The sequence below is a fragment of the Pinus tabuliformis genome, chromosome 9 (assembly GCF_031772625.1).
Source record: "Pinus tabuliformis cultivar Carrire ecotype Pingquan chromosome 9, CPIR1, whole genome shotgun sequence".
Lineage (NCBI taxonomy): Eukaryota > Viridiplantae > Streptophyta > Pinopsida > Pinales > Pinaceae > Pinus > Pinus tabuliformis.
In genome coordinates, this window is record NC_142307.1 from 1,369,450,966 (window position 1) to 1,369,474,642 (window position 23,677).

The 23,677-nt window shown below is 39.4% G+C and overlaps 1 protein-coding gene across 7 annotated transcripts in view; it reads left to right on the top strand.

The window, feature by feature from the left end:
* LOC149153590 (ribosome-recycling factor, chloroplastic-like) overlaps positions 1–23,677 on the top strand; it is a 220,685-nt gene that overhangs the window by 75,108 nt on the left and 121,900 nt on the right. For all 7 annotated transcript variants that reach the window (XM_089441035.1, XM_089441032.1, XM_089441030.1 and 4 more), the window contains exons 6-7: positions 9,637–9,734; positions 9,821–9,932. In XM_089441035.1, the coding sequence (XP_089297161.1) occupies positions 9,637–9,734; positions 9,821–9,932 (210 nt within the window). The remainder of the gene's footprint in view (positions 1–9,636; positions 9,735–9,820; positions 9,933–23,677) is intronic.

Genomic DNA, 23,677 nt, shown 5'->3' on the forward strand with positions numbered 1-23,677 from the left:
GGGCTGAGGAGGATCTTGTTATGCTCTTCGGTGATAAGTTTTGGTATATTGCGGGTGATTCTTTCAATTGCCGGATTTCTGTCGATGTTGGGTTCTTGGTGAACCTGCTTGAAGTGATCGAGGAGAGTATTTTCGATTTCCTCATGTTGCTCCACCTTTTCTCCGCCTGGTTTTTGAATGAATGGAATATTGTTGCCCATTCTGCGTTGCACTGTTGTTCTATGAAATTTTTTTGTATTTCTTTCTCCCTCTTTGAGCCATCTGATTCTTGATTTCTGCTTCCAGTATATCTCCTCCTGCCTTCTTCTTTCTTCTAGCTGAGTGTGGATGCGCTGTTCCTGTGCGAGTGTTCGCTCAGTATGCCCTCATGTGCTTATTTCTCTTTGCAGTTCCTCCATTTCTTTTTGAAGAACATTTTGTTCCTTGAATATGTTTCCAAATGTCTCTCGATTCCATCGGTTGAGGCAGAGCTTTAAATGTTTGAGTTTCTGTTGAAACTGAAACATTTTGGAGCCGTCTTGCGGGCGGAAGGAGGTCCATGTGGTATTGACGAAGTCTCTGAGAGAGGGATGAGTGAACCAAAACTCCTCAAAACGGAAAGGCCTTCGCGTTTTATTGCCTGGGCGTTGCCATTGAAGGGCAATCGGCCAGTGATCAGAGCCAGCGTGGGGTAAGATGGCCGCCGAGAAATCTCCCCCTAAGTGGATCGAGTTATCAGATATGAGAAAGCGATCCAGCTTGGTAGCAATTTGATGAGTGCCTGTTCTGCGATTACTCCACGTAAAAGTGCCATTGCAAAACTGTAAATCAATCAAGGATGCATTCTGAATGAAGTTTTTGAAGTGGATGTTTTCCTGCTCCAGCTTGTTTCTACCTCCAAGCTTCTCCTCTAAATTTGTGATCATATTATAGTCCCCTCCCGCAATCCACAGAGGGTGCTTGCGATTGGCGTTGAGGATTTCTAATGTGTCGAGGAGAGCCATCTTTTCCTTTGCTTCCTGGGGGAAGTAGACATTCGAGAGGTGCCCATGAATATTAGTGCCTACTATGTGGAAGATAACCTGAATGAGATTATGTGAGGCATGGAATTCCGACAGAGTAAGGGCCTGAGGGTTCCATGCAATGGCTAATCCCCCTGAAGCACCCGAAGCATCTACAGCTACTGATTGACATCCTGACCATGCTTTGGTGAAGATTTTTTCTAAAGTAGTGCTATTACATTTTGTTTCCTAGAAAAAACAAATTTGTGGCTTTTCTATTTTAATCATATTTTTGAGCATTCTGAGCTTTCCTGAGCCGTTGAGCCCCCCGAGGTTCGATGAGATGAGCTTCATGATTCACTAATGGGGGATGGCTTGTAGTACTTCGTAAGCTTAGCATACTTACCGGAGTCTACCAGAATCTTTCCAAGCGCTATTGTTCTTTGGAGGTCTGTTCTTCTTCCTCTTTTTTTGGAGTCTTTTGGGGTTTGACTGAGATCCCAGTGACTGCCTGGCTGAATGCCTAGCTGATTCTGATAGTAGGCCCTGGAAATGACCATTTCCAGTTTATCCAGCTGTATTTCTGGGATACTTTCATATGCTTTTCTCTTGCATGCTGCTTCTAGTTCAAGTATGTCTAGACCATATAGATCTATACTTTCCGGCTCTTCCTCCATATGTTGCACCTGATTGTCCTCTTCCACGGGAATACTTGAATCCTGGACGGGGCCTGAGGATCCATCAACCTCCATTTCGATGCCTTTGTCCTGTTGTTTTTCTTTGCTCTCCACAATGAGGATAGGGGGTACCTTGGAGGGGTGGGATTTGGAAAGGTGGGCTTCGGGAGGAGGCTGTGAAGAGGAGGAGGGGTGGTCCGAACTTGGAGGGGGGGAGGTGTTGTGATTATCCGAGAAATTAGCCAAGATGCCAAAGCTGTTCCTGACTGAATGTTCAGGACCAGTATTCGATTTGGGTTTCTTCCCAGAGGGTGGTTTTTTATGCGCTCTCTTTCGAGTTGGGGCTTTGGTAAAGCCATCATTGGGCTGAGACTCAGAGGGTGAAGGGGCTTTTTCTTGAACATTCAGGGGGCAGTCTCTGAATAGATGCCCTATGGCGTGGCATTTAAGGCAGCGAAACGGAACATGTTCATAGTCTAAAGGCTGAATCCACTCATGATCATGGTGAGAGAGACTTACCGATTCCGGCAGGGCTTTGTCCAGGCGCATGAAGACGCATAAGCGGGCGTAGGATGTGAATCTTCGGAGTTTCGTTTCCTCAGCCGTCCTGATATATTCCCCTAAACCATTTCCTATATTTTTCAGAATATTCTCATGCCAATATTCATCTGGTAGTCCATAGAGTCTTATCCAGACTGGTGCCCAAGTGAGATCCTCCTGATCTGGGTTAAATCTGGGACCCCATTCCCTTAGATAAAGGCCTGCCGAGTTGAAGAAATAAGGACCTTCAACCAGTATTCTATGTTTATCTTCCAGACAGAAAAAGATTGCAGTGAAGAACCCTTTTGGGCCTAACTGCAGTGTCACATCTCCCTTAGGTTTCCACTTCGCGACAATCCAACTGTACTGGGCTTTCTCCGTCGGCCAAAACCCTATGAACTTCCCTATGAGTGCATGGTCAGTCATGTATTGGATTCGTGCTTCTATTATTTCCCCTGGCAGTTCTATTCTGGGTCTATCTGTGGCTATTGGTTTGCATGTGGCTGAAGAGACTTTCTGAGTTCCCTCTGATGAGGATGGCCGTACAGTTTCTCCATTTACCTTATCTTTCAAGTTCTCTTTTCCTTTGCGTTCATTCTGGCGCAAAATTTCGGGATTGATAACGTTTTCATTGATTGATCCGAATCGGATAGATCTTTCATCGTGTTGCTGTTCTTTTTGTGCGCTGGGGGAGGTTGCAGAAGCCCCCCCTGGGGGTCTCCCATGTGTCCTGTGCCCTTTCCTCCTTTGTGTTGAAAAGCCTGCGCAGGTTGTCAGGTCCTTGCTGGTTCTCTGCAGAGAGCAGTCTGTGCCGTCTGAGCACGCAGTCAAACCCTAGCCGCAGATGCCAGAGCGAGCTCTCCTCTGAAGTAGAAACCGGGGTTGGAAAAATATTAAATCTTATGTGTAAATTAATTAATTTTTCTAGCAAAATAAAAATAAATCCTAAGCCAAAAAATTAATTAATTAGAGTCAAATTAAGTTGTTTTAGGAAAATTATTTTTTTGGAAAAATTCGTGGGTCTTAAAGGAATCAATTTTTAAAGGTCTTCCATTAAGGAAATATTGTATATTTCAAGAAAATTTGGATTCTTGGAAATTTCAAAGTCAAATTTTTTTTGAGCTAATAAAAATGGAATTAAATAATAAATTCGAAAATTCTTCAAAAATAAAAAATCAAGGGCCAAGATTAAAAGATAATCAAATATTTTTCAATGGCCAAGATTATTTTGACAAGGATCAAAGAAACTAGCCATTATTTTTCCGCTTGGAGGATTGATCTATAAATTAGAGAGTCATTTGAGGCTCTAGCAAGATGATCTCTGACTAGAAAATTGTTGTTGAAGCTTTCATGTAAAGTATTGTCCCACTGGGAACTATTTTTCTATCATAATAAAGACTTTGGGCTGCAATTTCAAGGTGTTCCATGTTCATGATTTGTGGTGTGTATTGACTACGAGCTTTCCTATGTTGCGTTGAATATTGGTAAGATCTGTGTTCATTAGATGGAGATCAAATCATGCTATTGATAGTTTTGGGCTAATCTGAGGTGGTATGATTCCCCATATGATTAACATAAATACATAGTGTTTGCAAGTACTTCAGTCCTTGGTTTCCAAGTTCACAAACTTGGGCAAGAATTATTTTGCTTGGATCCCAAATATTTGTATGGTGGATTTAATCTTCGCTAAGGCTATAGTGTGCAGTGGCTTTCCAAAGTATTTTTAGCCATTCATCAAAGAAAAAACTCCATAAAAAAAGTATTTCTCAAAATTTTTGTTTCAAAACCCTTGTACATTTGTAAATTTTGTGAATAGATTTGTAAATTAAATTTGTAAATGGTTTTTGCTAATTGGGGTTTTGGGTTTTTTGAGATTTTGTATATATTTGGAGTTTTGAAATTAATTTTTTTATTTTTTTATTTTTTGTTCTTTTTTCTGTATTGGGTATTTGGGTTTCTATTATAAATTTGTTTAAGGATTGAGGAAGAAATTAACATTGGAGACCTTAGAAACCCTAGGAGTTTAGGGTTTTCAGGCTATTTTTGCTGGTTGCCTGTTTTCAAATCGGGGAAGAAACCCATTTTTTGAAGGCCTTAACCTTTACCCAACCTAAAAGGCCAGTGTTTGGGACCTATTTTGCAAGCTTTAAGAAGACCATAAGTCCTACAAGGGCTATATCTCATTGCAAACAAGGGTTTCTTCAAGGGATTGACATTTTTCTCTAACAATTTGTTTTGCAGTGATTTTGGGGTTAACGTGTTTTCAGGTGGTCATCTTCATTGGAAGTCTTCCTAGCCATTTACCAGGACCCAAGGCCTCTTGGTTTGCTATATGAACCCTAGCTTCTCGCTATTTTACCACTGTTGTAATTTTTATTTTTAACAGTGATATATAAGCCCTAAAAAAATCACATTTAATTTGGTCAAAAATTAAAATAACTCAAAATTGCAAAATTTGAATTTTCCTAAATTTTGGCCATTTGGGCTTTGGTTATCTAGCCTAGATCTAATTATCGTTAATCAGGCCTTTGACTACTTCCCATTGGCTTCCATCCCACAACCTACTCTGTAGACTGTTTCTCAAAACAATTAAAGGAGAGGTTCAAATTAGAATAGGCATTTAATTTAAAATTTACCAACATTCTTGCATCACATCTAGCTATGACTTGTATCCCATATAAGTTAGTCTATCATATCAAGCAGCGGGTGTCCATCTAATTACTTGACATTAATTTACATTAAGCAAGAATTGTGACTCCATGAGGCACTAGTCTCATACTTAAAATCTAATGTAATCATTAATCTTGCTAAATTTAACCAAGTAGCTAGGCCATCCATCCGTGTCTCCCAAACAAGTTGGTTCCCAACTTGTTTACCCTCACCTCATTTCCATAGGGACTACCCCCCATAGTCTGCTGTTGGGAGACAATTAGAACGGAGTGGGCGGGGATCAGAGTGACAACCCTTGCCCTGAGCGATTGTCGCGATCCCTGTACAATCTGAGTGACAACACAACCTACATTCGAGACTAACTTCAAAATAGTTGAGAGAAAGGATTTACCTATAATAGGCACTCTAACTAAAATTAACAAAGATCCTGCATCTCACTTAGTTCTAGGTATTGCATCTCATATAGGATATTTTTCATCCTAGAAGCAACTGTTCATTTGGTGACTTGGAGTTTAATCTTTATTATGCAAGTAAATAATTCATAAAGGCATTGGTCTCACACTTAAAAGTCTTTAAATCTAATCGAATTGTGCTAAATAATTAAATTTGCCAAGTTATTTTTGACCAAGTTGCTAGGCCATTCAATTGTGTCTCCCGAATTCATCATTTCATGCATAGGGACTACCCCCCTTAGCCTGCTATAGTGAGACAACTTAAACGGAGAGGGCCGAGATCAAAGTGACAACCTCTGTCTTGAGTCGTTGTCGCTTGTAGGTAAACAATTTGAGCGAGAATAGGTCTGACCCAAAACAAGGCCGAGGACACCTAATATAGGGCTTCACATGGCTGTTAAAAAGCTTGACTTGTGACTTTGGGCTTACAATGGTGGTGAAAAGTTGTTGGAAAAATCCGTATGTACCCTTGCCGACTTGAGGGGTAATAGGTACATTATGAGATGGACTGGTTAGTTAGTCCATTGATGTGGGATCATCAATGTGTGGAGTGCCTTTCAGGCTTGGCATATGGTTGCATGCTTTTGTTATTTAGGGGTTGATGCTAGGATGGGTTCTTGAACAGGTAGCTCATATACGTTGATATCTAGAGGACACATCACAGGTAGCAATTGGATAGGTTTTTGGTGACATTCAAATTTTGGGTTGAAGCATCAGAGATGATAAATGTGAGATGGCCATTTAGATTCTTGCTTTTGACTATCTTTAACAATGTGGTATTTTTTAGTAGTTGATGACATTTTTGGGCACCCATTATCAAGTTCTTGAAAATGGTATTCTCAATCTTGGAGCACTCCAACTAGATTAGGGTCTTTGACTCTTTGTTATTATTACCACTTAAGTCTCCTACTATTTTTAATACCTTAAGCACCTTTGTAATTATATAAATGCATATGTTATTTAATGCCTTTACACCTATAGTGTGAAAATTCCTACTGTGAAGGAACCTCTACTTCAGCGAATCTGAATCTACTTCACCTACTTGATTTTAAATTACATTCATCAAGTTATTCTTTTGAATACTGAAACAAATTACTTTTGCAACTTACACTAATTAAATATTTGATCTCATGAAACAAAAAACAGAGCAAAGAACAAGATACATAGGACACTTATTTTTGGACACAATAGTCCCCAGAAAAACCCAATGCAGGAAAATCGGTGCAACAACTCTGAGGTTTTTATTATTATGCAGGAGAAATGTTTGAATACAAATCTAGGATGCTCATCTAGCAATCCTTTACAGAGAAAATACTGGCGGAAAATCTAAGTGAGTTTTACCTCACTTTACCTGGCAACATTCCGGTTGATCCGACACAAGACTGGCTAACATTGGCTCTTTCTGCTCTGGCTCTGGGTCTGCCCTGCGTCACCTTCTCTGCCCTCTGCATCAGCTCTCTCGGCTGTTTCGGCAGTTCTCCGCAGTTCCAACAATTTCCAGCAGTTCCGACAGTTCTGACAGTTTTGACAGTTCTTGGCAGCTCCGGCTGTTCCGACAGTTTTGGATTCTGCGTGACAGGCAACTTTTCTGCATCAGCTCTCCCGGCTATTGCGCTGCCTCTCCGCAAGCTCTCTCCACCTCTCTGTTCTGTATTTTCTGGAAAGTCCTTCTCCCAGATTCTCTTTGCCCCTCAGCTGCAAGATCTCCCCAATCGATTTTCCTCCTGAGAACTTCTCACCTCAGAAAATCGATTTCCTCAATCTCTCTATGTGTGTTTCCAAATGAACCCCAAGCCTCCATTTTATATTTTTCCTGTTGAGTCTTCAACGACTGAAATTAAGTCTCTAATCAATGGCTAAGATTAAAACATGACATGATCCGCCTTTTAGATCATTCTCACCCATATTTTGATTAATACCCATTAATATTTTAATTTCCCTAAGTTTAGACTTAGGAACTCCATTAAAAATATTTTTTAATTTTAATAAAATACAATCCGGGTGAAATTTCACCAAACGGTTTCTAGGTTCTTTAGAACTCATGTTCCTTAGCCTCTCCACCAATTTTTAAGGCTAGAGCACTTCTGATGATACCAAAAACTAACATAAAGCATGTATGTAAAGTGTATTTTTGGAAGATCTCCTTTTAAAAAGTACACCCTGCCTACCTTGGCTGTTTTTGGATACATATGAAGACCAAACTTACTTTTTTGAAGAGTCCATTGAGTCTGTCTTCAGCATGCGTGATTTACTAAAAGTGAACGTGATTTATTACAAGGGAAAATCATTTTTCAGTAAAAGGGAAAATAAACTATGTTAAGAAAAGGGTGTGATCTACGTAAAGGCCTTTCTTGTCTCATTAATATCTGAGCATCAATGGATGTATGCTTGGAGACAGGGTGAGTTGGATGCAGATTTAACAGGTTTATTACAGTGGTTTGGTAGCAGATTTGAGGGCTCCTATATGAACAATTTGAGCAGATTGTGGCACTTTATCTAGAGCAGGTTTCTAATGAGGAGTGCTCTATTTAGAGAATTTGGGCTATTTTTACCGCACACCTTGTCCTATTGTTATCTATCACTTCTATTCTCATTTTCTCTCTTTCCTTCATCTATATGTTGTACAAGCAATATGAGGGCTAGTGACTTTTCATGAGTGATTGACAGCAAGAGTTTATTGCTATGACCTTGTACCTTTCATTGCTTCCATTATTCTTTCTTGAGACACTATAGTTGAGCGCTAGCATCAAGTGCTTGTGATAGTTGGATTCTGCCTTTGTAGCATCGTGATTGTAGAGAAGGAATTGTACATCTTTGCTTCTCCAAGATCTGAAGGATTATTTGTGTGTCTGGACCTGCCAAGGACTTTGTTTGTCATACAACCCTTGGTAATAGTGACATTCTAATCATTTTCTTGGTGACTCTTCCATGTGTTTCATATGTAAGAATTTCTTTCATACTTAAGAATATTGTTTTTGATTACATTTTTCATAAAATTTAAGTGATGGGACTTGGATACTATCATTCACTTGATGCGCTTTTCTTTCCTTCATTTTTATTTTATTTTATTTTGTTGTTTTTTCTCCCAGTGGTTCACAGGTACCCTTGGTCATTGGGTAGCCACTACTACATCCACAGTAATTCTGGGCAGATCGACCCCGAAGGGGGATCACATCCCCTCGGCCTATGTACTGACCTGACCCCAAGGGCTTTCAGATAGGATCGAACCTGTGACCTCCCGTATAGCGAGGCACTGCTTTGACCGGTCGAGCTAACCCTTGGGGCTCTTTTATTTCCTTCATATTTCAACTCCATAAGGCATTTATTAATTCAGTCAAGCTATTAAATTACTTGTAAAAAAGCCAAAACTATCAATATACCTCAAATTTAGTGCATCTAATAGGCATATTTAATTCATTTTTTTTTCAAATTTCTATCAAATTACAGCAAGATTGGCTTCTTGTTTTTTCAAATTTTTAGCAGAAAGAGAACAGAACTATACTTCTTTTTTGATTTGAGTGCACATGAAAACATAAAAGCCCCGGAAAATACTAAAAACGAAATTTAACTTGCATTTATAGTCATAAACACGGTATAAGCACCAGTTGTACCTGCTGTTTTTTCAATTTTGTTCAGAAAGAAAACAAAATTATACTTCTTTTTTGTTGAGTGACTAGAAAGCATATAAACCACAGAAAATACTATTTTTTTTTAATTGCATTTACAGTCATAAAAATAATATAAACAGCCTGTTGTACCTGCTGTTTTTTGCATTTAATTCAGCATTTTTACTTAAGATTTGCATTGGGTTGCATGGCCAACATAATATCAATTTTCTACATTGTTCTCTGTGCATTTATGATAGTTTTAGAAAACTGTTAGCATGCTGTTTTTAATCACAGATTACAGGCAGAACACCAATCTTTTATTGGTTTAAAGGTACTTACAATCATTTATTGGCCCAGAGTTAATACCTTGGATTGATATACCACCCTGAAATTATCAAGCACTAACTTATAAGTGAGAGAGGTCAAGTGAGATGATAGTGGCTTGATTTTTAATGTTATCCAGATTCCCTTAGGTTTAGAGGAAGTGGAATTTTCTGGGTGATAACAAGAGGAATACTTCATGTTCTTTGACTTTTTAAATTCACTGATATTTTCAAACTTCAGAATATTATAGTGTGGTTTACATTGTACAATGCCTTTTCTTGATATTGCTGATGATGCTGTCACAAATCCAGATAATTGCGGTTAAGAGAGAAATCTTGTTTATATTAAGTTTATGTGATCCCTTTAATAGTTCTATTCTTTGTAGGTTGAGTACTATGGAAGCCCTGTCAACTTGAAGAGTCTCGCACAAGTCAGTGTGCCAGATGGAAGTACTCTTCTTGTTCAGCCTTACGATAAATCAAGGTAAAGAGAGATACATATTTGTCATCAATTAATTTCAGCAATGGTGACCTCTTCCTATCTGGCTTAACACACTTGGCTTTTTACAGCTTGAAATCAATTGAGAAAGCTATTAGCAAGTCTAATCTTGGTTTGACTCCAAGCAATGATGGAAATGTTATACGATTGAGTATACCACAGCTAACATCTGAAAGAAGGAAGGTAGAGATTTCATTCTATTTTGCTTCTAAAGAAATCAGTAAGGTTTTATTCCTTTCCTTGGTCACTACCATTCTCTGTCTAGCTCTGAGATTATTTGAATATTGTTAGAATGAAAGTTAATTTCACATTATACAAACATTGACGCATTACTGATTCCTGTGGTTACTATTTGAAAGCAGTCTTATACTGAATTTTACTGAAAGATGAGTTTTATTATTCTCCTTTCTGCTTTCCATTCTTTTCCTCTCTTCTATGGGTTGCATATATAGCATGGTGGCAGCCTAGCTTTGATCCAGCAAGTGGTAAACCACTTGAACAAGAAAGCATATGCATATTGGCATATGACATGGTTGGAACCTTGTGAATGTTATAGAAAATGTCTAGGATGCTAGATATGGTTGTGCTATTTTATGAATATGGCACTCAACAGGTACAAGCAATTCTAGCAAAAATGAGAAACACAACAAAACAAGAAACAGGTTTAGAATGGGAAACGAAAGTTCATAGGTTTCATGATAAGAAGTGTTTTAGGTTTTTTTTTGAATACATATGCAAAGAATATATATATATATATATATATATATATATATATGTTATTTTTAACCTTTTTTTTAATAATTTTAACTTTTTCCCTTTCCCACGAAAACCTCATAAGGAAACTTGATAGATGCTTCCTCACATTCGTGGGTAGCATCTCTAGTAAATCTGTTGGCATATACTAGTGCACCTCTCTAAGGGGATTTGAACTGGTACCTGCTAGCTGTGAAACTCCTTGAATGCAACAACTGGAGTTTAATCTTCTAACTGTTAGCAGTTTATTTGTCTTTTGAATTATTATTTGACAAATAACGATTAAATCCCTGATGCATTCTTCACAATAAAAAACATTACGGAAATATAAAATACGGAATTGAGAAATAGATGCGCACACACAAGAATAACACCGTTGTTTTTGGACTATTGTCCATGGAAAAACCCCAAAGGGAAAACCAGTTTAGCAGATGAGGGTTTTATTTTTATGCAACAATTTGAGAGAAATGTTACAACTAGTTTCCCAATTGGCAAACTTCCGGAAATCTATTGGCAAAATATCTGGAAGACAATCTTGTCTCCCTCTGCAATCAACTCGGCCTCTCCTAGCCTGCTCGCACCTCCTCCTTGCCACTCACACTGCTTCCCAATGCGCACTGCCTGGCTGAATAAAATTTTACAGACCCAACACTACCTCTAGGTGAGACATCTAGCCTGCCTTTGCCACTAGAACCAACTCGCTATGCCTCTAGGGTTTTGGTTTGACTATTGGCAACTTAAACAAGTCTCTTATGCAACTCGTACTGGGGTTTCTGGCTATTTGCACTACTTTGTACGACCTCCTTTACAAAAAACTTGGCCTCCTCTTTCCTGTCTCTCAAACATTGGAAATATTGAGGAAATATTCCTTTGGAATCTCTGTTGCTCCCTTGCTTTGATCCTTTCCCTGCCTTCAACAACGCCTTTGCTGAATACCTGCAGCTGGGTAGTCGAACTGCTCAATTCTGTAACTGTGTCTATCCCCAAACCCTTCTACTTAGTCTTATAATCTCTCGTTGGAGTCTCAACGACCACAATTAATTCTCAATGGATGGCTAAGATCAATTTGACTTCATCAATAGAAGGCTCTAGATAAAAATCGGTCTACCTTAATTAATTCACTTTAATTTACTACTTTTCCTAAGTTAGACTTAGGAAATATTATGCAAAATTAATTTAATTAAGGTGTTTTTGAGTCTTATCTCATGAAACCTTTTTTGGGTTTTAGAGATCTCGTGTTCCTTAGCCTCTTAGACACCATAGAGACTAGAACACTTGTCCGCTGCTACCATAAACTAACACTCCCTCTTAATGAGGAAGGTGTTCTCTACTATACCCACCCGTTCTCTGAAATAGATGAACTTGGCTCTCCCTAGAGCCTTCGGGAGTATATCTGCCACCTGCTGGTCTGTGGAAACATGTTGTAGCCGAACTGATCCACGCTGTTGGTGTTTAACATCTTTAATACCTCCTTCCTTCACATCTTCAAGCTGATTTGACTCCCTGTCACTGGAAATCACTGTGAAGAAAATACTCTGGCACTGCCCACCATGCTACTATGCATACTCTAATCTCCCATTGCTGATGTCTTTGCGCTGAAGTATTTATTAAAATTGGCAACTAGGGCCAAATTCCACCTTGGGACAACTCATTTGATGGAGATGATGCTTGCATTAAATTCCTCTTTTCGAGAGGACCAAAATTGATATAAAGATTAGCCAATTTGGACAAGCTAAAGTGCGTTTTTGAATTTATGCCCACACGTGCAAATTGTTCAGGTTGGCCACATCATCATGTAGGCTCATGAAGCCCAATGGACATGACTCTTCACTCTCAACGACTTGTATAAATACAAGTGCCCTCTCACATCATTTGGCATCATCATCACATACATTTCTTCTCTCTCCTTCTCTCATTGGTTCATACAACTATTGGGCAAATCTTCTCTCTCTCACACGTGTGGCAAAAGGACGAATTTTATGGGCAAATTACAAGGCCAAATTTCAGGACTGTTGCAGGAGTTTGACCAACATTGATTGAGCACTTTGACTCATCCTTTGACTACGATTTTTGTGGGAAAATTTTGTTTTTGGCAGGCCGTACAGTTTGGCATAGGAATCAAGAATTTATGGGCACTTTGACTGTAGGGTTGACTGCAGATCTGACCGCAGAGTTGACCAAGTTTGACTGCAATTTTTAGGACTATTTTGGGTTGACTTTGACCACCTTATCAAGTCGAGTTTCACTGAGCTCCAAAAAGGAAGATTTGTTGTTGCGTTGACCATCTTTGACTTTTTGGTTAGGGTTGAATTTGACTGCAGTGAACAACAGACTGTGATTTGGCAAGTCAAATTTTCACTTTTGTACTCTCTCTGTTTGGTGAACATTTGATATAATAATAAGAAGAATTAATCAAAGGGTTTTCCCCACATTGGGGTTTTTCCTTGGCATCTGCCAAATTCGCTGTCCTCTTGTCTTGGCTTGTCTTCTGCGTTTTGTTTCATGTTCTATCTACTTTCACTGTCAATGTGATTAATGTGTTTTCTATTGAAAACTAAATTGGAAATTGTCATTGGGCTACTAAAGGAACATCGAAGTAATTGTGCTAAGCATAGAACATACCATTGTTAACTAAAATTAACATGGTATCAGAGCTCAGGTGAAGACAAAGCCCAAGGAAGAGAGAGAAAAGCAATCACTAAGGGAGAGTTTTTAGACAAGATTATTGGACTAGCTTCAATGGCTACTACATCTTACTTCAAATATGAGGATAAGCTCAAGGACAATCTGACTATCATGCATGGAAGATGACTTTGGATTTGACTTTAGAAGAGCATGATGCCATGGACTATGTGCAGGGAAGAGTGGTAGAGCCTCCTTCAAATGCACTTGTTGCTGCAAAGACGAAGTACAAGAAAGGTGAGGTCAAAGCTAAAAGAATTATCATAGACTCCATTCAAAAGCATTTGGTTGCCTATATTTCTGATTTGGGAACATCTAAGGAGATGTATGATAAGTTGATTGGGATGTTCAAAGTAAACAATGCAAATCAAATCCTCTTTCTCAAGAACAAGTTGAAGGACATCAAGATGGATAAAGGGGAGTCTATCCAATCCTACTTCATGAGGATTACACAAATCAAGAATGACCTTCTATCCATTGGAGAAGTTATTGTTGACAGGGAGCTCACTCTCATTGCACTTGGAGGTCTTTCAAGAGCATGGGATGTGTTTAACACAACCATTCTCAACAATGACAAGATTCCTAGTTTCGATGAATTATTGGCTAGATGCACTCAAGAAGAGATGAGGATGATGGAGAGAGACAAGCCCTCAAATGGAAATGAACCTACTTCCTTCTCCGCTCATGCTAAGAGGAAGAATAACGCTGGTCCAAGGAGACAGGGTCAAGGGTTCAAGCAGGGATTCAAAGAAGGAAGGAAATGAAGGTGCTACAATTGTAACAGGTTTGGCCACTATGCTAGAGAATGCCCTCACAAGAAGAATTCTCTAAGGGATGATGACAACAACAACCACAACAATTTCAAAGGCAATGACAATCAAAGGAACAACAGGTTCAATAATAAATAAAAGAGGAATGCTCTCGCTACTCGATATGGAAATGGTTGACCTCCCAAAAGGACGAGAAATTCCAGGTATGAGGAAAGTAATTTTGTAGAAAAACAAAAGGAAATTTATCTTATTTCTGCTCTATCTACTACCCCTCCTCCAGATACTTTGGATCATTGGTTGATTGATAGTGGAGCCTCAAGGCACTTCACTGAGTACAAGGAGGCCCTCTCAATTTTTTTTGAAAAGAAGACTAATTTGGAGATCATACTTGGAGATAATGCCACCTATCCTGTGAAAGGAATAGGTACTATCACTCTTCACTTAAATCAAGGTCAAAACATTCATCTACAAGAAGTATTATATGTACCCGGTTTGAAGAACCTAGTGTTTATTTCTGCAACGGAAGATAAAGGCTTCAAGGTAGCATTCATTGATGGACATGTACATTTTTGGCAAAGAAACCCTAAAGATGCATTTGCACTTGGATTTAGGGTTGAAGGTCTCTATCAAGTTAGAGGAAGTCTTTTGGGAACCTTGACTTGCAATACTTCTCTTCAATCTGAATTATGGCACCAAAGATTTGCTCACCTTCATTACAAAGCCTTACCTGGGGTAAGGAAGATGGTCACAAGTATGCCCAAGTTCAACATGAATCATGAAGGAGTTTGTCAGGGTTGTGCAACTGAGAAACTTACAAGGGGACCATTCCCTTCAAGTGAAATCCAAACTACTAATATTCTTCAATTGGTCCATTCTGACCTATCTGGAATGTTTCCCGTAACATCATTGGGAGGATACTTATACTATGCAATTTTTGTGGATGACTTCTCTCACAAAACATGGATCTATTTCTTGAAGAAGAAGGATGAAGTGTTCAAATGGTTCCGTTCTTTCAAAGCCTTGGTGGAAAATCAAACAAGGAAGAAGATCCAAATGTTGAGGATTGACAATGGAACCGAATATGAATAAAGTGAATTCAATGACTTTTGCATAGAGGCTGGCATTAAGAGGGAGACAACCGTTCCATACACTCCTAAACAAAATGGAGTTGCTGAAATAAAGAATCGAACAATCATGGAAGCCACCTGTGCCATGCTCCATGATCAAGGTTTATCGAAGTTCTTATGGGGAGAAGCTGCAAACACTTATCGAAGTTCTTATGGGGAGAAGCTGCAAACACTGTCATATATGATCAAAATAGGAGCCTGCATCAAGCACTAGATTTCAATACACCCAAAGAAATCTTCACTGGTAAGAAGCCTGATGTTTCTCATTTTTAGAATTTTTGGTTGCCCTGTGTATTTTCATGTGCCTAAAGAGAAAATAAACAAGTTGGAAGCATCTAGGAAGAAAGGTATATTTGTGGGCTATAGTGAAAATTCAAAGGCATATAGAATCTATGTGCCTAGTCAAAGAGACGTGGAAATAAGCCATGATGTCACCTTCGATGAAGACATTGCCCTTGGGAAAGCTAGAGATCTCCCCATTCCAAGGAAGGATAATGATGATGCTGCAGAAAAACAGGATGAACCTCCGACAGATGAGCCTATGCCCGATGTTGAAGGCCTGATGGATTCCATTGATCTGCCACCTGGTGATCCCTCTACCTCAAGGAAAAGACCTTTGTGGCTCAAAGATACTCTCGAAGATGCTGAAAGACATATTGCTCCAAGAGGGACATTCTGTGAAAGTAAGAAGCCGAACAGGTATCAAGGGTACTTAGCTGCTATGAGTACTATTGTTCAAACTGAGCCATGTACGTTCGAAGAAGCCATAAAGCACCAAGTCTGGAAGGATGCGATGAATGAGGAATATGAATCTATCATGAAAAATGATGTCTGGGATGTGGTGCCTAGACCGAAGGACAAGTCCGTAGTCACCTCAAAATGGCTATACAAAATCAAACATGGAGCAGATGGGAGTGCTGAGAAATACAAGGCCAGGTTCGTTGCTCGAGGCTTCTCTCAAAAGGAAGGAGTGGACTATGACGAGATATTTGCACCAGTTGCCCGATATACCACTATCCGATCTATTATTGCTCTTGCTGCCACTCAAGGATGGAGCTTACATCAAATGGATGTTAAGACTGCTTTCTTGCATGGCTCGCTTAAGGAGGAAGTCTACTTGGAACAACCTCAGGGGTTCGAAGTACAAGATTGAAGGACACACATATGCAGGTTGAAGAAAGTCCTCTATGGGTTGAAGCAAGCCCCTAGGGCTTGGTATGAGAGGATTGATAGCTATCTTATGAAGCTGGGATTTACAAGGAGCGATGTCGATCCTAACCTATACTTCAGGGTTCAAAAGGACATGCCTCTCATTTTGGCCCTTTATGTAGATGATCTCTTTCTAACAGGTGCAAACCCTCTCATTTATCAATGCAAGAGGGAGTTGGCTTCTGAGTTCGAAATGAGGACCCAGGACTGATGCACTACTTCCTAGGCCTGGAGGTCTGGCAAAAGCCAGGTGAGATTTTCTTTTTCAAGGAAAATACATTGTGAAGTTGCTCGAGAGATGTGGTATGGTGGATTGCAAGTCTGTGTCTACTCCAATGGAACTCAACTTCAAGAAGATATGTGGAAGTGTTGTTGGAATCGAATTAGCAAACCCTTCTGAATAAAGACAACCTGTGGAGGCCCTGATGTTCTTGGTAAACTCCCGTCCGGACATATGCTTCGCTGTGAATACGTTGAGTCAATTTATGGTCGAGCCTCATCACATACATTGGATTGCTGCTAAGAATCTCTTGAGATATCTTCGTGGCACAATCAATTATGGACTGAAATACACTGCCGGGAATTTGAGGCTACATGGATATATTGATGCTGACTAGGATGGAAGTGTGGTGGATCGAAAGAGCACATCAGGATGTTGCTTCTCATTGGGGTCTGCTTCGATTTCATGGATGAGCAGGAAGCAGAAATCGGTTGCTTTAAGCACTGCCGAGGCCGAATACATTGCAGCTAGTATGGCGTGTTGAAATCGGTTGCTTTAAGCACCGCCAAGGCCGAATACATTGCAGCTAGTATGGCCTGTTGTGAAGCTGTTTGAACTTTGGTTGAGGAAGCTCTTCAGTGATCTATTTGAGCATGTGCTGGATACCACCATGGTCTTTTGCGACAACCAGAGTGGGATTTGCCTTTCAGAGAATCCTGTGTTCCACAACTGCTCCAAGCACATTGATATCAGGTACCATTTTATCCGGGATATGGTACAACGGGGAGCAATAAGGATCCAACACATCAGGTTTGATGAGTAGGTCGCAGACATCCTCACGAAGCCCTCAGGGAAGGTCAAATTCTTAACCTTCCAAGAGAGACTTGGAGTCGTGGAAAGACACTCTCATGAGGGTCCTGCTTGAGTTGAACATTGAGCTCTGGGAGCTCTTGGGGGATTGGGTTACTTCTTGGAGCTCGACATTAGGGTGAGTGGTTCACCTTCCCCTATTCGTGCATTGTGTACAAGGTGAGTGGATCTCCTTCCCCCGTCATACCCCATGATGGTTGACATGTGTGTAGGGTGAGTGGGTCACCTTCCCCTACGATTGACATGCATAAGATGAGTGGTTCACCTTCTCTTATGGAATATGAGTAGGATGAGTGGTTCACCTTCTCCTGTTGATGCCCCAACATACATCCTACCCATGTAGTCCGAGACTCATGGGAAGTACCTCTCATCTGGCCATTGAGTTGGGAAAAGTGGATAGGGACCATATCACTACTGATGGACGCATCGTGTATTGTCGTACTCCCTATGTCTAGGATGCATGGTGTTCAACAACTTGATCTGGGATCAAGTCTACCTCTGGACTGGCTTTTGTCAGTGGAGAGTGATAAGGCCTTATGACTCACTTTCGATCGATTCTTCTTTATTATTCATATCACTGTTCAACAGAGCAGATATGAGATGAGATACAGAGATGGTACATGATGACAGTATGGCATGATGATCAATATAATGGATGGATTGACAGGTGGAATTCTCCATAGTTGAGAGGGAGTGTTAAAATTGGCAACTAGGGCCAAATTCCACCTTGGGACAACTCATTTGATGGAGATGATGCTTGTATTAAATTCCTCTTTTCAAGAGGACCAAAATTGATATAAATATCATCCAATGCAGTGGATGTTGTAGCAGTGCGAGAGGCACAAAGCAGATTGCAGTAGCGCAGTGGATGTTGTAGTAGTGCGAGAGGCACATAGCAGACTGCAACAACGCAGTAGCAGCAGAGGGTCAACACAGACTAGCAGCAGAGGTAGCTTCAGCATCACGAGGCATCCATACTGACTAGCATGTTAGTTTTTGGGTGAAGTTTCAGTTACTTACTTCTCAGTAACTGAGTTGCAGTGCCACTGCTATGGGCAACATGATGCAACATTTTGAGAGGGAGCTACAGTACAGATGTAGCAGTGACAGTGATAGTGTCATGGGCAACAGTACAGGATGCAGTAGTGCAGTGGATGAAGGGCAGCAGGCCAAGCATCAGAAGCACAAAGGACCGATGCAGTGGATTAGTGTAATATTTTTATTGAGAACTATTGTTAGAGCACATTCCTTGCTAAGAGGGAGTGTCGATTTTGGGTAGCATCGGATGTGCTCTAGGTCCGAAATTTTGTGGAGGGGCGAGAACACATGAGATCTCCAAGACCCTAAAATCGGTTGGAGAAATTCCACCCGAATAAGGAGTTATTAAAATAATTAATATTTTTAATGGGTTCCTTAGTCTAAACTTAGGAAAATAAAAATATTAAGGGGTATTAATAAGAATATGGGTGAGAAACTTCTAAGTGACGAGGATTAAGTCTGTTTTAATCTTAGCCATTGATTAGGGACTTAATCTCGGCCGTTGATTCATCAACAGGAAAAGTATGAGAGGAAGCTTGAGGGTCAGTTGGAGATCCGAGATACATCAAGTTGATCAAAGAAGTTCGATTTTCTGGGGCGTGGTTTGCTGAGAAAATCGAACTAGTGATCTGAGTTGCAGTAGAGGGGTAGGGATAATTGGGGTTGGAGGATCTTCTCTGGGACCCCAAATACATAGCAGAGAGAGGCGAAGATAAGCCAGAGGAGGCAGCACAGACCAAGGGAGGCTGATGTTGGGACAGGAGGGCCCACACATTGCTTCACGCAGTGCCAGTGTAGGGGAAGAGATGCCCTCCTGTAGAAGGTCGGATTCAGCCGGGGAACAGCAGGATCAGTCGAGAAGGCCGACGTTAGAGCTGTAGGAGGTAGAGGAGGCAGTGCAGCACTGACACAGAGTCTTAGAGTGCTCCACGCAGGTCCAAGTAGCTAATGTGAAGGGGCAGTGCAGTTGTAGCCAGGGACAGTCAGTCCAATTGCCGGTGTTGACCACTACTTGTCAACGACCCATAGCAGTACACCCCATTTTTTCGTAAAAGGGATATTGCCTAATCGATGTGTCTGTGCCGTTCAGCTATCATCATCAGCCTGATCATCATGTTATAATGTAAACCCATTCTGCATGTATATGATGTAAATAATCTTAGCAGATCCATGTCATGTATGTAATTGCTTAGCTAAACCTACTTTTCTAGTGACGATTTACATTCTGGGAGGTTTTTTGTCTCACCAATCCATTCTTGGATGGTCAACAGAGTTTTCCTTCAGTCTCACCCCATAGCCGGAATGTATTTTGTCACTGAGATCTTAAGCGGGTCCTAGTGTTATAGATCGAGTCTATGTAAAAGTGATTTGGGAATAATCCTGACTATTTGGTTAGGTTATTTTATTACAAATTGCTTGGTTTGTTGGATTATATTTGTGTTGCAGAAATGGGAAGTCTGTGAGGGTCTTTTACAAATGGGTTTTCCCTCTTGAGATGTAAAAAATGTGAAAATCATGATGTATAGTGTCTTGAGGGTTGGAAAAATAATTTATCCCCTCATAGGTTAATTAATTAAATTTTCTGGCCAAAAATTAATTAAAATCCTAAGCCAAAAATTTAATTAATTCTAGGGCCTAGGTAAATTTAAATTCTCCAAAGGCAAAATTCATCGATTCTTAAAAATTAAATTTTAAGAGGTCTTGGGACTAAGGTTATTTTGATAAATTTTGAACCTTTGATCCCTGGGGTTAAGTCAAAGCCAAAATTTTAGGGAAATTTGAGTTAATTAAAATGAATTTAATTGAAAATTTCGAATTTCCCCAAATATTTAAATATTTTGACGGATGAGATTAAAAGAAATTGTAATCCTCATCAACGGTCGAGATTGTTTTGACAATGATCACTCGAACTAGCCTTTGGAGGATTTATCTTTAAATAGGAAGTCATTTGTCAGTCGAATTATCTGACCTTTGAATCGTGTGCTAAGCTAAAAGCTTTTGTCTAATCTATTTCTAAATAATAAAGAAAGACTTTGGAGTTAATTTTCGCTGGTGTTACTCTTCATGGAAATACTGTAAGATGTGTCGTTTTCATGCGTAAATTTTTGTAGCCATAGATGATAGCTTCTGAAGAGTGATTTGAGTATAGGTATTTTGCTCAGTCGCTGGAGTTTAAGTGATAATTTAAATTTTGAATGTAATAGATGGTATCTCTATTTATCTGAATTTTATTATCATTTTCTCCCTCTTTTGATTGTTGGATTGAGTTTTGTAGGAAAATCTTGATTTTTTAGATCATCGGGTGTTCAGGGAAGTTTTCAGTTGGACCAGCCAACTTCCAATCCGTGTTTTCTGAAGAGCCCAGCTAAATATAATCCCGAGCTTATCATAAGATTTTTATTGGTGATGCATGAAGGGTTTTGAGCTAAGCACTTCCTTTAAAATTTAAAAAATTAAAATTCTTATGTGCGAAATTGATGAATTTGGCTATTGAGAGCCTTAGATTATCAAATTTGGGAGTGGAGTTGGACTCACACTCCTCATATCTGATAGATCTGCCATTCCTGTGCATAGATCTGTAAGTTTTTTTGGTTTTCTGACTTGGGTTTTATTTATTTTTTGTATATCTAGGTTCTTGGTGTTTTTATTTTTAGGTACAGGTTGCAGATCTGAAGGAGAAGTTTGATTAGAAGCTAGATCTAGGCCTTGGAGGGTAAGATCTGGCCTCAAAATCATTTTTGCAAGAATATTATTCAGCCTTTTGCAATCCAAGGGTTTTTTTTTTTTTTTAATTTGGAAATGATTTAGTGAGGGTTTCATTGATAAATCTGAAGCATACAAATACATTGGTGTGAAATTTGTTTTTCTGGGTTTGTCTTCAGTTTTGGGCTACAGTTTCTCTGCTGCCTGGGGTTTTCCAACAAAAGGTTTCGGATTTGTTTGTTGCCTGCTCGCTGTCTTCCCTCCATCAACCTGCATCTTACCCTTGCTTCCTGCCTTTTGCTCCTCCTTTATCATCTGTCCGCAACCCTCCTCTTGCTACCACCTTCGACCTGCAAAATAAACCTTCGCCCTAACCTGCAACAGAAAAGCCCTTTCCTTAAAACTTGTGATTGCCCGCATCCTTCTTTGCTGCTGTCATCCACCGTCCCTGCAGCAAATCCACGGCCTCTCCTCTCTTCCTGTGTTTATCTCCTCTCGCTGCCACCTGCGTGCTGCCTTCTACATCTACGTAAAGCTCTTCTCCCCACAACTGCAACCTTTCATCCATCCGCTGTCCGTATTACCTTTGCTCCTACTGTCGTCATTCTCTTTCCATTGCCTTCTTGCCGACTGTCCAAACTGCAAAACCTGTTCGCTACCCTCCTCTTTCCGCTGTCTTGTGCTCCCTGCTCCCTCTCAACTTTGCCCACTGCATCTCCCTTCCACCGTCAAGCAAACCTCGAACCCTTCCGTCGTCGAGCCCTGCAAAAACAAAACAACACAAACACATTTGATTTTTTTTTATTTTCAAGTTTCATTTGTTTATATTTTTTCACGATTAGGTTTGTAGGTTTTCCTTATATTTAGAATTCGATTTCATTTTATTTGATTTTTTTGTTTTATTTGTTTTGGTTTTATTTGTTTTATTTTAATGTATGCGTTAGGGTTTATTTGACTTCTCTTTTTTTATTTTGTTTTTTTTTTGATTCTCCATTCTTTTGGTTAAATTTTTATTTCATAAAAAATAAAAATCTAAAACATTTAGAATTAAAAAAAAATCCCTTTCTAAATCTTTGTGACATTTGATTTTTTTATTTTTACAAAATTAAAAAATCATAAAAATTTTTAAAATTTAAAAAACTAAAAAATATCTAAAAATTGAAAATGAAATAAATTAAAGGGATTTGCGCTTTCACGTTAAATTTTTTAATGTGGCCTATGGCCCATTAAAATTTTAATTTTTAACCCTTTGTTTCATTTTAATTCCGTCACATTAAAAGATTTTGATTTCTTCATTTGGCTAATTGCCTAAGAAATAATTAAAATACTAATTTAAAGTTCCTTGGTGTTATTTGGTAATTAAATGCATTTTTTGTGATTTCTCTATTGTCAAGGTGCGATAAATGTTTAAAAAATCATATTGATTATTGGAGAAAGATTATTTTGCTAGATCATCTTGTAGGCTAAAGTTTTGGGCATTTACATTGATCGTTCATAATTGTCACTATTTGTCACATTTATAAATTGCGCTGGGTGACTTGTTATTTTGTCTATCGTTAATTCAAATTAAAGGCACTGGTCTGTAGTCATTTTTATCTTGTGATTGTCTTATTTTAATCTATCTATCTCAATTGACTGAGACTCGCTTTAAATTCATCAAGTTGTTCATCCTTGAAATCTTCTAGAGCCTGTGTTCCACATGCTATTCTCATTCATTCACCTTAGGGACTATCCCCCTTGACTTGTCTTGGAGAGAGTCTAAACGGAGTGAGTAAGGATTAGAGTGACAACCCGTACTCTGAGCGTTGTCACGGTGCCTAGACACTTTGTGCGACAACAGCCGGATTGGAGGGATTTCGCTGGGTGAAGTGAGGTAATCTCACTTAGGTTTCTACCAGTATATTTTATCTCTATAATTGGATAGCCGAGAGGGCATTCAGAGTTGTATTCAGGACTACTGCTTAATAATAGAAAACCCTCAGAGCTATTGCACCGGTTTTCCCGCATTGGGTTTTTCTGGGGACGTTTGTTAAAAAATAACGACGTCCCTTGTGTGTTTGTCTCATATCTATTTCAGTTTATGATCTGTATGTCAGTGGAGTCTGCAGTAGTGTTTTTCATTAGTGTTTAAATAATTAAATAATTTGTTGAATGTAAAAAAAGTAGGAGATGATAAACCAGTGATTGCAGTAGGATTTCTGATGTGTAGATTTAGAAATTTTCATAGAGTTGACTAAGTTTGGCTGCAGTTTTCAGGACTATTTTGGGCTGACTTTGACCACCTTATCAGGGCGAGTTTGACTGGGTATGATCGAGCTCCAAAAAGGAAGATTTGTTGCTGTGTTGACTATCTTTGACTTTTTGGTTAGGGTTGAATTTGACTGCAGTTGACAACAGATTTGATAGGGTTGTTTTGACTGTGATTTGGCAAGTCAAATTTTCACTTTTATACTCTCTTTGCTAAAAATCTGATATAATAATAAGAAGAATTAGTCAAAGGGTTTTCCCCACATTGGGGTTTTTCCCTGGCATTCGCCAAATCTAGTGTCCTCTTGT